Source organism: Solanum lycopersicum, chromosome 1 (genome assembly GCF_036512215.1).
Source record: "Solanum lycopersicum chromosome 1, SLM_r2.1".
Lineage (NCBI taxonomy): Eukaryota > Viridiplantae > Streptophyta > Magnoliopsida > Solanales > Solanaceae > Solanum > Solanum lycopersicum.
This window is the reverse complement of record NC_090800.1, coordinates 85,545,391-85,562,423: the sequence shown is the minus strand read 5'-3', so window position 1 is coordinate 85,562,423 and position 17,033 is coordinate 85,545,391. Positions and strand designations below refer to the sequence as shown.

Here is a 17,033-nt window from a genome sequence, read left to right as displayed (position 1 = left end):
TAACAAATATTTAACGTAAGTATTGGCATAAAATATAAATGTTTAGAAGTTGAAACATTAAATGTAATTGATTAACAAAGTGAGTTGTTCGTACTTTATTTTGAATAAGCATAATACATAAACATGACCCTTAACTTGGCGCCAACGAACAACTATGTCCTTCAACTTTGAATTTGCACAAGTAGACATTTAAACTATTATAAAATTGAACAAGTAGACACAAGTGTACTACATGACATAATAGACGTATGATGTCATGTAGGATACAAAATTGTCATGTAGGACGAATATGTTTATTTGTTCAATTTTATACAAGCCCAAAGTTAAAGGTCATAGTTGTCAATTGACACTAAGTTAAGGGTCATGTTTATATATTATGCCTTTTGAATATGTATTTTAACATGTGTATTGTGTCAGTAAAATATTATTAAATTCATAACACTTTAATTTACAAATATATATATTAATCGAAGTTAAACAAACTATGATTACCAATTATCATACTGTATAATATGATAATGGTATTATGTTTTCAAAATCGAATACTAAAATAACGACATTGTAACTTTCAAATAACATACTATTTTTTTTTTTCTTTTTTTTTTTCTTTTTTTTTTTTTTTAAATTGTCACATTAAATACTCATTATTGTAAAATGAATATCCACATAAGCATATTTTGTGTTGGTAACATAAACGTTCACATAAATATATTTTGTTGCAACATATATATGTATACACAATATTCATTATGTGTAAGATGAATATACCTCATACAATAATTACATAGTAAATAGATGATATAATACATATATTGAACTCTAAACTTCAAATTTTAACTTTAACATTCAACTTTCATAATGCACAAATAAGCATTTTAACTATTCAATTTTTAAATAAATAAACACATGAGTCCTACATGACACAATACACGTGGGACACCACGTATGTTAAAAAATGACATGCAAGACATGTATATCAATTTGTTCAACTTTATACAAGTTTAAGTGTATAGTTTTGCACATTTATAATTGAAGAATATAAATATAATTTGAAACCAAATAAAAAGAAACATTTATCCATGTAGTATACTTGGTGTCCAAATTTGTACATGCATATCCATAACATTCTTCTCTTAAGACAACACATAGACAATCATAATTGAAAAGAAAAAACGTTCAACAATAAATAAAAGTTACTACTACTCATTTGTGTATTTATGTTTCTCATTTTCTTTTTGTCATTTCATAAAACTACACATGCTTTATTTTATAACGCTCATAAAATAATTTTCACCACCAAAATTTTAATCCTATTATTTTAAAATACAAAACATTAAGTAACAAATAAAAATACGTTCGGTTGGACTTCTAAGAATTCAACTTATTTAATTTTAGAGGAAATCAATCAACTATCTTATAAAAGTAAAATATTACAAATATAAACTCTCTTACATTCATGCCCCACTAAATAATTACATTATATATCCCCTACTAATTTCGCTTAACTATTACCAAAGAAGTATCATATATCGTATTGATATAATTAAGGTTGATAATTTTGCTTAACTGATACTAAATGTATGTGTGTATATATATTGGTATCGTCAAAAAATTTGATGAAAATTACTCATTAGTCAATGATACAATAAAGATATATATATTTACTCTTATAGTTGTAAATAAATTTTTGGACTCAACTTTTAATAAATAGAAAATAATATATAAAAATGTATTTATAGTTGACACAATTAAAACTACAAGTAAACTTTTAGATGTCTCGAGCCAAGTCACCACTATAAAAAAGATTGTTATTGATTTTTGTTTTTTTTTTGGTAAATAAAGTATTTTTATTACCAAGTGATAATTACAACTCAAGTTTAAAAAAGACATAAATGTCTGGACATGCCTAACTCATGACTATCTTAGCATCTATCTCCTCTTTCAACTAGGCTATTAATAACATCTAAACCTTTGGATATTCGAACAAAATTTTGAATATCTTTGTAAGAAAATAAAGTTTAAGAATATTTTCACAACTAGAAAATTAAAACTAGTAGCGAAACTAGAATCAGAAACAGATTTTAAAAAATAATATACGAAATACTTTTCTTAAGAAGATTTGTTGTAAATATGTGTTTAAAGAATCTTACTGATTCCAACAAACTATGCAGAAACACGAAGTTATCAAGTTTAATGAACCAGTGAAGAACAAAAGAATAGAAGAAATGAAATTAATTTACAAATCTAAAGTTTGTAAAACATGTACCAGAATCTGAAAAAAATTTAATAGGAAAAATATCAAGTCCACTGAATTCACAGTGTCCCCTTAAGGAAATTATTCCCCTTTAGTATCCCAGGTTTGATTTGGAATATGACTTCCCAGGGTAAAATAATCTCAATCACCAGAGTATAGATACCAAAAACTCCGGTGTCAGCGAACCACTCAACGGCAGTAAAGTACACTTAGAATACTAGATTTAGTAGTTGAAGAAGAAGTCCATAAATTCTATATCAAAATGAGAGGAAATCCCTCAATTTATAGAAAACAAAGGATAGTGCGAAAATGTTCTTATTGTGCCTTACCGGAAAGGTCACAAATCTTTGAAAAAGTCACAATCTTTCAGAAAGGTCGTCACCTTTTATTAAAGTCACAACTTTTCATCAAAGTCGCAACATTTCATAAAAGTCACAACTCTTCATAAAAGTCGCAACTCTTCATTTTCCATTCATACCTTTTTAAAATCCAAACATATATAGCCTATTTTGAGTTTTCAGGCTGGCCCTGAAGTATAACTCCTGAGCAATGTGTTGCAAAATTCACATTGCAAATCTATGTTCATTCCCCACTGGCCAATCTATCACAAATGTTTACTCTTTTCCAGTGCAAATAGTCGCAGCATGGATATCGATTTAGTGATCCTTATCCCATCAATTCTACAACATCAACCACCTAAATATCATACAATTCTATGTCCACCCTCCAAAGATTGATAATATTTTTGAATTATCCAAATTCTATTGCTGAGACAATATAGAATTTTTCTTTTTAATCATCAACAAATTGTATAAACATGTCTAATACATTAAGTTTAAATATGCATATTGTTAATGTATATTTTTACAGATTATGAGAGGTATATATTTCAATTATGCAATATGTCTATGGGTGTTAAGTCAAACATACGTAGTATATCACTTGCCAATATTGATTGAACAACTTGAACCAAATTGATACACTATGATCTTCCAGTAAATTAAATTATATAGAATAAAAAAATAAGTTCTTCTCAACCACTACTTGAAGATATGAGCTGAATTGATTTTCCAGTAAATTAAATTATACAGTATAAAATAATAAGTTCTTCCCGACCATTATTTGAAGATATGGTTAAATTGCTCAATAAGTTGTTTAATTCATTATATATTTATTAAATAAAAATAACAATCCAACCAAATAAATAAAACAAAAGCAATATACAAAATTAACTCAGATACGATACGTAATGCATTATAAGTCTGTCTAAGAAAACTTATAAGCTAAAAATAATAAAGTGAGTGTTTAAATTTTATAATTTATGTATTTTGATTTATGAAATTTGTTTTTGCTACACTTTTTTATTTTTACCAGACATATAAAATTTTTGAAAATTAATTTTAGTTTAAGAACACTTAAAATTAATTGATTTATACCGACTCTAAATCCATCATTAATTTTTTTTTTAATGATATATGAATCATATAACCATAAATTAGGATTTCCTTAATTTTAATTCGAAGGTGTTACAAGATAAAATAGGAGTTGGGATTTATTAGAAATCATATAATTGCAAATAAAATTTACGAAAATTCAAAATCCCCGCGCGCGGTTTTACCTCTTACTCCACCAATTCACTTAAGCAGAAACACGTGTCACTAAATAATTGGCTATTCGCGTTAGCCAAGGATCGCTATCCTTTCATCTTTTTATAACCGTTAGATTGGATTGAAAGAAAACGAATCCGCATCGTTAAAATTAGATGCTCCTCACGCGGATCGCCAGCGTGGCAATCTCATCTCAACCTTATAAATAATAAACTCTTCTTTTTGATTTTCTCATCAGCTTTCAAATCTCAATCTAAGTATTCAAAGCATTCTTCTGTAATACTCTCTTTAAGCTTAACTTCACACAACAATGGATGCTACTAAGACAACCAAAGGTGCCGGAGGGAGAAAGGGTGGCCCAAGGAAGAAGTCCGTCACCAAGTCAATCAAAGCTGGCCTTCAGTTTCCAGTCGGTCGTATTGGTCGATACTTGAAGAAGGGTAGATATGCTCAGCGTGTAGGATCTGGTGCTCCTATTTATCTCGCTGCTGTTCTGGAATACCTTGCTGCTGAGGTACGAAAACACATAAATCAACAAACCCATTTGATTTTTATGCTCAGATCCGTAATTTTCTGTTGACTATGCAGATTGTGATTTTGTATTGATTTGCGGTGTTTTCTGTTGTACAGGTGTTGGAGTTGGCTGGAAATGCGGCAAGAGACAACAAGAAGAGCAGAATCATTCCTAGGCATGTGCTTTTGGCAGTGAGGAATGATGAGGAGTTGGGAAAATTGTTGGCTGGTGTTACAATTGCAAGTGGAGGTGTTCTTCCTAACATTAACCCAGTTCTGTTGCCTAAGAAATCGGCAGTTGCCGAGGAGAAGTCACCTAAAGCTAAGGCAGGAAAGTCACCGAAGAAGGCATAAGTCTCATTTAGAAGTTTCATTGTCGGGTTAAATATGCGTCAAATCTTTTGTCTAGTTTATGGGTACTTCTAGCAGTAGGACGTAGATTTCTGTTATGGTTTTTATAACCTTGGTGTAATGTGCTTGGAAATATAATAGAAATTATCTCATTTTCTACCATATCATCTCCTGTCAGCTCTTTTGTGTTCACTGTCTGGTTTGATTATAAGCTGAAATTTAGTATAGCTTCCCTTGTCAATTTGAAAATGTAGAACGATAGAATGAATGACTAAAATCCATGGATTCTATATTGAGGTTTTTTGTCCTTGCGTTATAACTCAAAGTCTGGTCAAAACAATTCATTTATCTATAGCTGTTTTTTTTGTGGTGTAACATTGTATACTCATTTGTTTGTATAATAAATAACATATCTGTTACTTGTGATTAAATTTCTAGTTTAGTTCAGAAAACTTTTCATACGTCCCATTTATATTTTCTTTGAAATATTGTGGTTTACTTTTTCGTTCAGTATTTCATTTGAAGAGTTCTTGTAATCCGAGGGTCAGTCGTCCCGGAATAGTGTGTACAATGTTGTTTCTAGCATTGGATTTTGCCATCCCATTGGCTGCTTTCTCTTCCAGTTTTGAAGAAGTAAGCATAGATGTGAAGGGCAGAAGGGAGGGCATTGGATTGTTTGTAAGCTTATTGTTTTTGTAGCAATTAGTAGTACTTGATGTTTGCAGGGACCGTCGTCTGTACTGATTTATATTCTGAGTTCATCCTGGGTTCGGCTTAGTCATTATATTGTTTTGAAAGATTGCAAAACAAGGCACTTCAAACAAGGTTCATCCTGGGTTCGGCTTAGTCATTATATTGTTTTGAAGTATATGAGCAGAGCATGTAGCTGCTCATAATTCTCTGTATAAATTATGTGCCACCGATCAAATGTGGATGACCTTGCCTAATAAAGTGTACTGGGGAAACTTGGATTATTGTTGAGAAAGGAAAAATTTCTGCGACCTTTTTAACTGTTGTGTTCTTCCTTGTTCCTTGCAATTTTGTTGAACATAGTGATCTTGGACTTTGATTAATGATTGATTTCACTTTTAGTACTGTAAAGTACATTGGTTTGTAGCTTATTTTTCTCTTCAGGGATATCTGGCATCTGTTTTCCTTTTTGCTAGTGTTCTTTTTTGTGGTTACTGAAATTTGTGGCAAGTTTTACGTCTGCTATTCCATGGATAGAACAAGGTACATCAGTTTCTTTCAAGTCTTTACTACTCAAGCTACCACTAGATGGATGGAAGTTTAGACTGAGTAAAATGTCAAAAGAGTAGAGAGCTAATTTTTCATTTAGTCCCATTACATCAGTTACTCATGAAACCATAATACATTGACAATAAACATGAGTAGGGTGATATCTCCACTCCTTCATATTTCTTCCTTCCCTTCCATTGCAGGAATGCTTGTTACAAAGTTGTGCCTAGGTCATTTCATCAAAACTAGCAACCTCCGAATAATTTGTTTGCATCATCGTCTCTGTAGTCCTCTATCAGTAGGAAAGTCTGATTCCAGGTGGGGTACCTCCTCAAAAGAAGCAAGTTTTGATGATCAAACTTCCATAACAGATGATATAGCTCTACCTAACCACCACCTTGTTTTCACCTATCCCCTGTAGAATCTTAAAGCGCTCTGATGTTAATTTAATCCCTCGTTTGGGGAAGATATTTTTCGTTGTAAAGAGCAACTTCTTGTCGGGATATTCAACTGGATAAATGCATGTTCCAGCAGGAAGTGTCAAGTGAGTGCTACTGTTCCTTTGTTGTTTTCCGATTGTCTCCCTCTCTCTTTTTATTTTTATTTTTAATTGGGGGTAGGGGATTACAACAAAGATATTTTATAGGTTTGCATCAAATGTGATAACATATAGTAGTAATATAATGATCAAGGATTTTGTGAAGAAAATTGTGCGTGGATTTCTCTGAGGTAAGAAATTTAGTGAAACAAAGGCTTTCTTATAGGAGATGACTGAAAGAACTTCTCATTTGATGCAACTACAGTAGAGTTACTGAGACACCTTATAGGATAGGATCCTTCGTTTCTTAACATGATACCACCATTGCACTTGGGAGAAAGAAGTGAACACTTTCTCTTGGTTTATCACTGCAGTATGGCTAGGGTACAAGTTTCATTTTTCCGCCCTCTGGAGAATATTTTGCATCCAATGTAACAGTGGAAACATTTCTTTTGCTTCCGAGTCAATCTTATAATATGCAGTACAGATATGTCTCATCACTAAGTGCCAACCATATCTATATTTTGCTATATATGTGCTATTTAGAGTACAGATTAATGAAATAAATAAGCTACACATGCTGTCCCCTAGGCTCCTTCAATTTGTTTGTCTGTAGGTGCAGATCCTTTGTCTGGCACCTCTTGGACCATTAATTTGATCCTGAAAATCAGACTATGGATTATTGTCAGGTTACTCTGGGGCTCTTGTTGCCTGTTTAGACCCAATGGACCATTGTTACACAAAAAATTAGCACTTGGAGTAGCGCCAAAGGCGTATTACTAAGAGCCTGTGCTAGTAGAAACTGTGCATGCAGCTGATATGTATCTTTGTTTTCTTCTTCGTGTTGGTCAGCAGCCAAGATGGGCGAAACAAGAGGTGGAATTGTCAAAACAGAAAGAAGGCTGCCACTAGAGCCATCTTTTGCAAGTCCATCAATTCTCTTTTATGGGATGCCTGTTTGTGGTATAAAGGTAAAAGGAGGTACAAAGCACCTTGCAGGACCATAAGTTATTGTGTACATGTACATTCTAAAAGGAGAAAAAGTGGAGAGATTACACCATTCAGTAATTTGTCACAAGCGGAGTTCATGAACATCATGTTCCAAAGAATACCTGCCTAGAAGTATTTTTGCTAGAGTGCCATTTGTATGGCAGAGATGGACTTTATTGTTTTGTTAAAAGTTGGCTCCTCCAAGCACATGAGCCACTTTTTTTGCTAGGATAATCATGACTGCTATTCCAGTCATCACCTTCCTATACTTAAGCTCTCCAAGTTAGGACTGTTTATTAAGTAAATTTGGATTATAGACGTCTCTACCTTTATTTACGGCTAAAATGTGAAGACAGTCTGCGTGTTTTGTCCTAGACTGTGGACTAAAAAATTGAAAGAGTTGATATATATAAAAACGAAAACTCGTTACATTCACTATAAATTGACGGTATTAAACAACCATTCCCTGATGTTTGCTTTCTGTGTTGCTGGAACTTTATAGTCGCCATGTCTGTATTTAGCTTTTAGGAAGTGCAAGTGTAGACGATAATTTCAGCAGAAACCACTAATAATATACGCGCAGCCTCATGTACTGGCCATAGCTTTTATAGAGAAACAGAAGGAGCCAGACAAATAACTAGATAGATACTTCAGCACTACGTGACAAGCATGTCCATAACAATACTTCAGTGTACTACGACGACACAGTAGTAACCTAAATACAGCCAGAAGGTTGTAACAAAAGCCGCCAGTTCTCATCTTTTATATATATGTACATCTTTTTTGGATTATGTTTATATACAGTCACTACCATGTCCACCTGCGAAATTATAAATAGATACAGTAAAAACAAAAGCCACACAAGAAGGGTAGCATGCATCCAGCGAGCTTCCCAAGTTAGAAGTTCTCCTCAGACTTCAAGAAACTATGATGTTCCAACAGGGTCATCTCCCCACCAGTTGCTGCATCATACTGGCATCGGTAGAAACTGCATTCCAATTCATCAAAGCATTAATAGATGAACTTCCAAAGATGTGATTCACTTGTCACAAAAGTTGGACAACGTTAAAAAATGATACGAGGACACCCTTACCTTCCATCCATGCCAAGAATCACAACCGTATTCTTTTGGTGACCGAAGGCCACAATGTGCTGCAGACCTTCTTGCAAGCGGAACTGCGCCACAGACCACTCAGAGCTGAAATACTTTGGTAGCACACCTGCATGGAGGAACACCACAAAGGTCTGTCATAGGCTTAAAATATTGAGTTATTGACAAAACACTCCAACTAATTCTTTAGCAATGCCTCCAAAATATTCTGTCCCGATTATATTGGCGACAAAATTACAAAATCGAAGAACCTGTTCCGACTGTTAGAAACCAACAGTCAGTATCATCTCAAAAATAAACCAAGTAGAGATTGAAATTGCAAGAACCTCTTCCTAAAATCTAAACCATATGATGATAGTAAATTATGTGTCAGAATTAACTGCACACACTTCACCTCTAGGTTTTGAAAGTCCTTAGCATTAAGAAGACGGGTATTTTAGGGGTGCATATATGCTGAAATTAATGTAATGCATGTTTTTCTTAAGCGTTATTCATCTTTCAGATTACTTGCCTTCTTCCGGAGGTTCATACTTGGAATAACAAATTCCTACATTTTCTAGTAGACAACACAACTCAATTGTTGAGGCCAAATACCTCTTCCAGATTGCTAGTTCAAGCAAATTTTAGACCCAAACAGGTATAGTTCAACCAGATTACTAGTTCAATGTCTTCTGTCCAGTTCTTATGACAGCTCTTTCACCAACACCAAAAAATTGTTTTCAAAATCCGTTGTGTTGCGACATCACAGTTATAGGCTTATAGCAGAGAAGAAATAATTGAACAACGTACTAAAGTAAATGCAGGGCACTATACATAAGAGAACAGTTCCATGTGACACGAAGGAATGTCACATCCAGTGGTTGAGGGCGTTGGGTGTAGAAGATACAATAAACATAAGTCACTTATAGAACTTGTTTTCCCTACTTCCATTAAGGAAGTCATTTTCCTCATTTTGTAAGGAACTTGTTTTCCTAGAGAAAATCTTCTCCAAAATGTGTCCAACCAAACATGGAAAATGATAAAATTTCCTCCATACCATACACACACCAAAGGAGGAACTTCATTTCCTAGTCTCTAGCGGGCAAGTAGCTGGCTGATCACTAAAGAGATTTTAGGACACATTCCAAAGATACACAAGCTTTTGTTGCCAAAGGGGAACTTTACGCCAAAACTTGGAAAAAGTTCCCATCCATATTTCTTTTATTCAGCTTTAACTACATTCTGAAACCACCTATTCCTCCATCCAATTTAATAGGAGCATATGCCATGAGAAGCTAAACAGTAAGATAATCAGTAAACAGAGCTAGATGAGTGATTCCACAATTGTTTCCCAGAAAAGATCCCATGATGAATTGTAACACATACAAATTGCTCATTTTATACTTTCCATACTGCTAACTTATGTAAACAATCAACTTGAAAACTTTTTGAGATTCCCTTCCCTTAATATATAGGTCTAAAATATGCCCCCCCCCCCCAAAACACACACACACACTTGCAATCTGATTCCTTCTTCTGTGGCAATGATAGTGGATATAATCTTGTTAAGTGAGTGGCAGTACGACCCAAACCCAAAATTTCGACTTACTCTAATACGATATTGAATTGCGTTGAACCACATCATGTAAAGGCTTAAAATGTTATAAAAGGAGACACTACAATTCCTTTTGTAGGCCAAAAACAATATCTCTTCATTCATGATTAAAATGTTCAACTGATATCACTGGGCACTGGGGGCAATCCTTTATCTAAGGAGCAAAGTTGACCTTTCTTTCTGTGTCAAACATTTAGAAAATGTTAATAAGGTCAAAGCAGAGCTACACACGCAAGTTGAAGCATCAGAAGGTTTCTATAGAAACTTTGATTCTTGTTGGTGAAAGAACTTAACTTAATGTAAGCGATTATAACAAAGAGATGCTTGCACTTCATGGAGTTCTCTGAATAAACAAAACTACCTTTAACATTATAAATATCATACACTTATAGGAAGATTGGCATTTAGAGTCTAGTAACTAAAGACGAGAATATAACAGGCCCGTTACCTCTTATGAAGGAGAGATGAGACACAGCTGATGGAGATGTAGCATTTGACTCAGATGCCCCTCTTGGTCTATCAACTCCTAAAGCTGCTGAATCAACCTTTAGATTGAACACATGGACAGTTCCTTTATCACTGGAAACAGCTAGCCATTGTGCAGTTGGAGAAAAAGCAAGGCTATAGATTTCTGCTCTATCTGCGCCTCTTCTGACCTGTATTAAGCGAAAAACATGCTTAGGATGAAAAACTAAAGACCAAGAGCACATTCCATTTCTCAAGTGACAGTTGTTAGCAATAAGCCAATAACACACCAGAATGTTCATTGAAAATCAAATGGTATTCAAAATTTTCAGTGAAATGGTATCAATAGAAGGCATTTGCAATGCACGTAAAAGATTATTTATGCCTGATGCAGAGTCTCCGTCCAAATTATTTGTCATAGTTGCTACTTGCTAGTCCTTCAAAAGAGGAAGAGCAGTAAGCACTGGAAGGACATACTAATATTTTGGTCGGGTTTCATGAATGAATACCGTAACTAGCATTGAGTAGGACATCAACCTACTTTTCATTTTTTTCAATACTTTTAGGTAGATTGGTTGTTTAAGTTGCCCAAATTTTTCTCAAGTATATGGAGGCCACTTTCCTTGTCCTTTTTGATAGGCCAACTTCATCAAAAATATATATGAAGATGGAAAACATCAAATCTCAGGAAAATCTTACAATGAGCAAATTACTTGGTTTTGCCAAATACAAGCAAATACCAAGACAAATTGATTATCTAGAAACTAGAAGATATCAATGCATTAAAATAAAACCACCATGAGACTGAAAAATGACTTATTGAGATAATGCCAACTTAAATCCACTTCATCTACCCACATTAGTTGCCAGTTGATAGGTCTGATAGTTGAGAAACGAAGGGATAGAATCAAGGTGCATGCTGAGGCTATAACAGAACCAGTACCTAGAACAACTGTAACTTAACAGTCTGCAGAAGTGAGGGAAAAGGGGAAAGTATTGACAGTAAAACCATACCATGTCATTGTTTTTTAAAAAAAAATGAAGTACATAGTAATCATTGAAAGGGATCGGAAAAATGTAATGTGGGTAAAAGGATACAGAAGATGGTTAGCCCCATTACAGTAAAGTCTAAACTAAAATCAGGGAGCTAACAAAGTCCAAGAACCTGTCCTTATCATTTAAGGGAAGCTATAGTACCATTTAACAAAATAACAAAACATCTAGATTTCAGAGACCCATATAAGTTAAGGCAATCAAAATCTAGTTATGAGTGCAATCTAGTTTCATTTCAATGATCTTTGCTGATATTGCACCCGTAAGACAGCTATTGGAAAACCACCCAAGTTCCATTTTGGAAGAACCCCCCACACATGTTGAGCTTATTTGCCAGAAAAACCACCCTAGCTTCATATCATGGTTTTCAAAAATTTTGCCGAAGGTTAAGTTCACTAAAAATACCATGAGAAGTCCAAGGGCTACAACAAATATACTCAAGATCCCCGTGTAAGATATTGCAGATGCAGCAGCTCATTTGGAAGAAAGCACCATCAAACTTATGGTGTGTGTGGAGTGACAGAAAATGCTTTTCTGGAAAATATTTCAAATGTTTGGCTACCTTGGTTACTTAAAATGTAGAAAATGGTTGCCCTGTATTCCTCCCATTGTGGAAAACATTACCCACCAAAAGAAGGCACAAGTGGACTTCATTCTTTTTTCTTTTTGCAATATCATAGTTCCTACTTTACATCAGTTGCTTCAATAATACTAAAGACATTATTGTCAACCTTTAATATCTAAAAGTAGTAACAAAACACTATCCTTACACCGCATGCTCTTACTGGTTCAAGTATCATTTGTCACATACTTTATTACCCAACCAAACATGGACAACTATCTCCTAAAGAACACATTTTCCATGAACAACACTTCTCTATTCCCAACACACATTGGATTACTTTCTCTATCGGAAATTGACACCACCATATTAACCATTTAAAATAAAAAAAAATGGCCATATTAACCATGTAAAAAAAACAATTCAAAAGAGTATGACAATTAATTCAGAGTAAGTGTATACCTCTTGGACCAAAGATCCATCTAAAGTATTATATATTCTGACAAGAGTCCCTTTACTGCTAGAAGTAGCCAACAACCTCCCATCATTTGTAAGCGCAAAGCACACAATCCTTGAGTCATGTGCCATTATAAACTTGGTCCTCTTAGAAGCATAATGTTCCACTCTCACCTGACCCTTCTGAAGACCCGGACAAACCAGAACCATTGATCCCGATACCTGTGACACCTCACACAAACCCTTGGGGTTCGCCACTGTCTCAATCTGATGTAACAGTTTCAAATCCGAGAAGTTGTAAACAAATATCTTCTGGGCCAAAACAACCACAATTCTATCCCTTCTCAGCCTCACAGATTTCACCTCAGATCGAAACGATAGCTCGCCGATGCACCTAGATTGATGATCATCCCATATCATCACCTTATTTAAGGGATATTGAGGCTCCGGACCTCCACCAACCAACGCCAAAATATTGCACCGAAAAAGCATCTGAACAACGCCAATTCCACCTCCACCATTAGAATTGCCGGTAAAATCGCGGCGGAAAATCTCACGGAGCGGATCACAGTTGTAGATCCGGAACCCTCGATCGGTGCCTGCCGCGAAGCATCCGTAATCCTGGTTGAAGGATAGGTAAAGGACATTGGGAGTAGATGAATCAACGGGAAGAGAAATAGAATTAGGGCTAGGGTTCACGTTCTGTACGCTAGTGGCGGGTGCATTAATGGGAGAGGTAAACGAGGTTTGAGAACCGCGTTCATCATCAACGACGTCAGTTACGGCAGCTGAGATATCGGAGAGGTCAGAGAGAGAGGAACGATCACCGGAATCAGGAGAATTTTCCGACATAGGAGGGGAAACGAAAGGGCCTTCGGGCCAAGGGGAGGAGGCAGAGATGGTAGAGGTCATGAGGTAGGGCGGAGAACGGCGGCAGATGGCGGACGAATTGCGTGTAGCAGCGTAGAGAGAGAAAGAGAGGCGATGAGAGAAGAGAATTGAAGAGGATGAGAATGAAATAATTGAAGAAAGATAGGGGGTGCAAGTGTAAGGTAGAAGAAATTTTACAGGCAGAAGGTTCCGTTTAGCTTTACTTGTAGACATTCTACTGCTGCTTTTTTGTTTTCTTTCACTTGTTCTAGATTAAACTTTAAAGGGCCCCACTTCTGCTATATTTTCGTTAGTTTAGAAGATTTTCTCTAATTTGAATGATATTTCATATTTTTATTTACTTTTTAATAATGTCAATTTATATGATATGCTTGTTTGCATGATTGAAATTATAAATCACAATAATGCTTAATTACTCATAAAAAGTGATTATCAAGTTGGCTGAAATGTATCAATCATATTCACATTAACATTTAACATTATCCCATTATGTCACATAATATTTAACATTATTCGATTATGTTAAAATGGTGGGTAGACATAAAAAATATTGAACCTAAACTTTAAGATACCTTAACATATAATCACTTTAATTCACACTTCACGATTGTTGAGTAATAAGATCTTGAAGAGCTCGTGAAAGGTGTTCCATTTTTACTCAAATATATCGAGGAGAAGTGAAAGTTAGATTGAAACAATTACTTAAGTGGAGAACAAATAGCTTTGTAATAATTTATCATATAATTTTATTATTTTGTGTTTATTTGATGAGATTGAATAAACAATCATAGCTATTTAATAGTTTTAGAACCTATAAGATTTTTATGTTTATGAGAAAATATACAACACCAAAATTTCATATCGCATATCCAAATAAAACTTCAATTTCATCTCATGATTCCATATTATGATATCATATCGCATGACCAAACATGCCCTAAGAAGTATCCATTTCATTCTGCACGTATTCAATTCTAGTCGGGATTTTATAAGAAGTATTCGATTCTAGTTGATTTCTTGGAGACTACTCTAATTCTAGACCCTATCTTATGCCTATTTTCTTAAATATGCATTTTAAATACTTCACAAATTCATGGAATTTCATAAAGAGAAATACGCCACCAACGTCCCTCTTATAAGATAAATTTTATGTCAGAAGAATAAGTGATAGAACAAAATTGTACCGGTAATATCTATGAGTAAAATACTCTTTTTACAATATTTTATTTATAATTTTAATTTATTATCTGTCAATTTAAAATTTGTTACAAACACTCAACAAAACTTTTCCTTAGTTTATTTACTCTTTAACATTTTAAGGTATCTTAAAGTTTAGGTTCAATATTTTTTATGTGATGTTGTGATAAATAAACTTTACATTTGGAAATTCAAATAATCATCCTCCGAAATTTACTCGCATGTTTGAACAAAATAACGTTTAGATTATGTTATTGGCTTCATTTGCACCGGAGACAAGCTAATCATCAGCAACATAATTTATTTATTTTACATTATCACATAAGGTATATTATTTTTAGTTATTAAACTGTATGTGTATGATCTCTCTCATGAAAATTAGAATCAACGAAGACTGAGCTTCTAAGCAACTCCAATTTTCGCAGGCTTGTGGATTAACTCAGTTGGTTATCCTGAGCAGAAGTAAATTTTAGAGACACATTTATATTATACTAAGTCCTATTATACATGATACTATCTTGTGTCACATAGACCGAAAATAGTAGAAAATTACTTATAAAATAAGTTCAGAGTATAATATAAATTTATCTCTGAAATTTTGAAATATGTTGAAGTTACTTGGGCATTTTTCTAATATTAAAACCTATCTTTAAAATCAGAAACTATACCGAATTAATTTAGTATGATATGTTGAAATAATATATATTACTTATGATTTGTTATTTGCTGGTCACATATTTTTGGAGTGAGATTCAAAAAGATTTTGTGTTTATGAAAAAAATATTTTCCACGATAATAGGATGAAGGAGAAATTGTGTGACAGCAGCTGAAATTCTCATTAGCGAAAAAGAAGGGAAGAGAAGATAGAAACCATTAATCTAGTTCATACATTTGACTCAACATTAAGCGAGTACCTTTGTCTCTCTTCGTTAACCTACTTATCACATTTTCACCATTAAATTCTTCCAACAGCACAAGAAAAAAAGAGGGGAAGAAAAAAAAAGAAGAAATTCTTTAATCAATTCCCTTTTTTCTTTTCTAAATCTGTTGAATTCAACCATATAATGGATTGGCGTCCCTTTGATGTCACGGTGATCTCCGCCACAGGCATAAAGAATGTCAATTACTTCTCTACCATGGATGTTTATGTCGAAATTTCAATATTAGGTTATGCAAAAAATACAAAGAGAACCTTCATTGATAAAAAAGGTGGAACAAGTCCTACATGGAATTACACAATGAAATTCACATTAGATGAACCTTCCCTCACAAAGTCTGGCCTTTTCCTCTGTTTCCGTATCAGATCTTCTCGCTTTTCCGGTGATAAGGATATCGGAATTGTCTCAATCCCTATAAATGATATCTTCGGTCAATCTAATGCCGGCCCTGATGGCAGCGCTGAGAAAATTGTGGAGTATCAAGTTTTTACCCCTGTTAATGGTAAACCTAAAGGTACTCTCAAGTTTTCTTATAAATTTGGGAAGAAATATGAACAAACTTCTGAACTAATGTACAAAAATGTAAATCAACTTAATAGCAACTACCATCAAAATATGCCTGTGACGGCTTATCCATATGCCCAGACCGGAGCTAATAATATGCCAACACCTGGCATGGGGTACGGAACGCCGAATCCCAATCATGGGATGGCGTATCAACAACCAGCAGGAGGATATCCTCCTGCTAGTTATAACGGTGGTGGATTTCCCCCAGCTGCTGGATATCCAACATCGGGATATCCACCAACAGGATATCCACCGTCTGGTTATGGATACGTTCAACAACAACAGCAACAGCACCAACAACAAGTTTACGGAGGATATCCACCCGCGATGCAACAAGTGCAAAAGCCACAGAAAAAGAGCAATCTTGGAGGGATGGGAGCAGGAGTGGGATTGGGTTTGGCTGGAGGGTTGCTTGGTGGTATGTTGGTTGGTGAAATGATTTCTGATGATACAGATTCTTACGATCAAGGGTACGATGATGCCATGGACGATATGGATTATTAAAATGAGGTCTCTGTATATATTTTGAGTAATTCTTTTGCTTATATTGGAGATATATATATATGAAATTGGTCTTTGGGATTTGATTAAATACATTATTGTTATTGTATTATTTGATATGGTAAAGCAAGGACTATATTCCTATTATTTTGCAAATAAAGTTTGTGGAAATGTAATGTCTTACCATACATGATTTTATTATTTGA

At 34.3% G+C, this 17,033-nt stretch overlaps 3 protein-coding genes across 3 annotated transcripts; 2 read left to right on the top strand and 1 right to left on the bottom strand.

Annotated features, from left to right (window-relative positions):
• The first annotated feature begins 4,094 nt into the window (after positions 1 to 4,094).
• HTA6 (histone H2A.1-like) lies at positions 4,095 to 4,887 on the top strand. The gene is made up of 2 exons (NM_001309380.1): positions 4,095 to 4,375; positions 4,492 to 4,887. Exons 1-2 carry the CDS (start codon positions 4,172 to 4,174, stop codon positions 4,726 to 4,728), a joined length of 441 nt encoding a protein of 146 aa, NP_001296309.1. The 5' UTR covers positions 4,095 to 4,171; the 3' UTR covers positions 4,729 to 4,887.
• Positions 4,888 to 8,114: 3,227 nt separating this feature from the next.
• On the bottom strand, positions 8,115 to 13,852 carry LOC101248426 (autophagy-related protein 18a). Its single transcript, XM_004230172.3, has 4 exons — positions 12,740 to 13,852; positions 10,646 to 10,853; positions 8,586 to 8,712; positions 8,115 to 8,480 (listed from the first exon to the last, which is right to left on the bottom strand). The coding sequence occupies exons 1-4, from the start codon at positions 13,835 to 13,837 to the stop codon at positions 8,390 to 8,392; spliced, it is 1,524 nt and encodes a 507-aa protein (XP_004230220.1). The 5' UTR covers positions 13,838 to 13,852; the 3' UTR covers positions 8,115 to 8,389.
• A 1,720-nt stretch (positions 13,853 to 15,572) lies between these two features.
• Positions 15,573 to 16,918, top strand: LOC101249212 (protein SRC2-like). Its single transcript, XM_019211417.3, has one exon. It carries the CDS (start codon positions 15,886 to 15,888, stop codon positions 16,828 to 16,830), a length of 945 nt encoding a protein of 314 aa, XP_019066962.1. The 5' UTR covers positions 15,573 to 15,885; the 3' UTR covers positions 16,831 to 16,918.
• Positions 16,919 to 17,033: the final 115 nt, after the last annotated feature.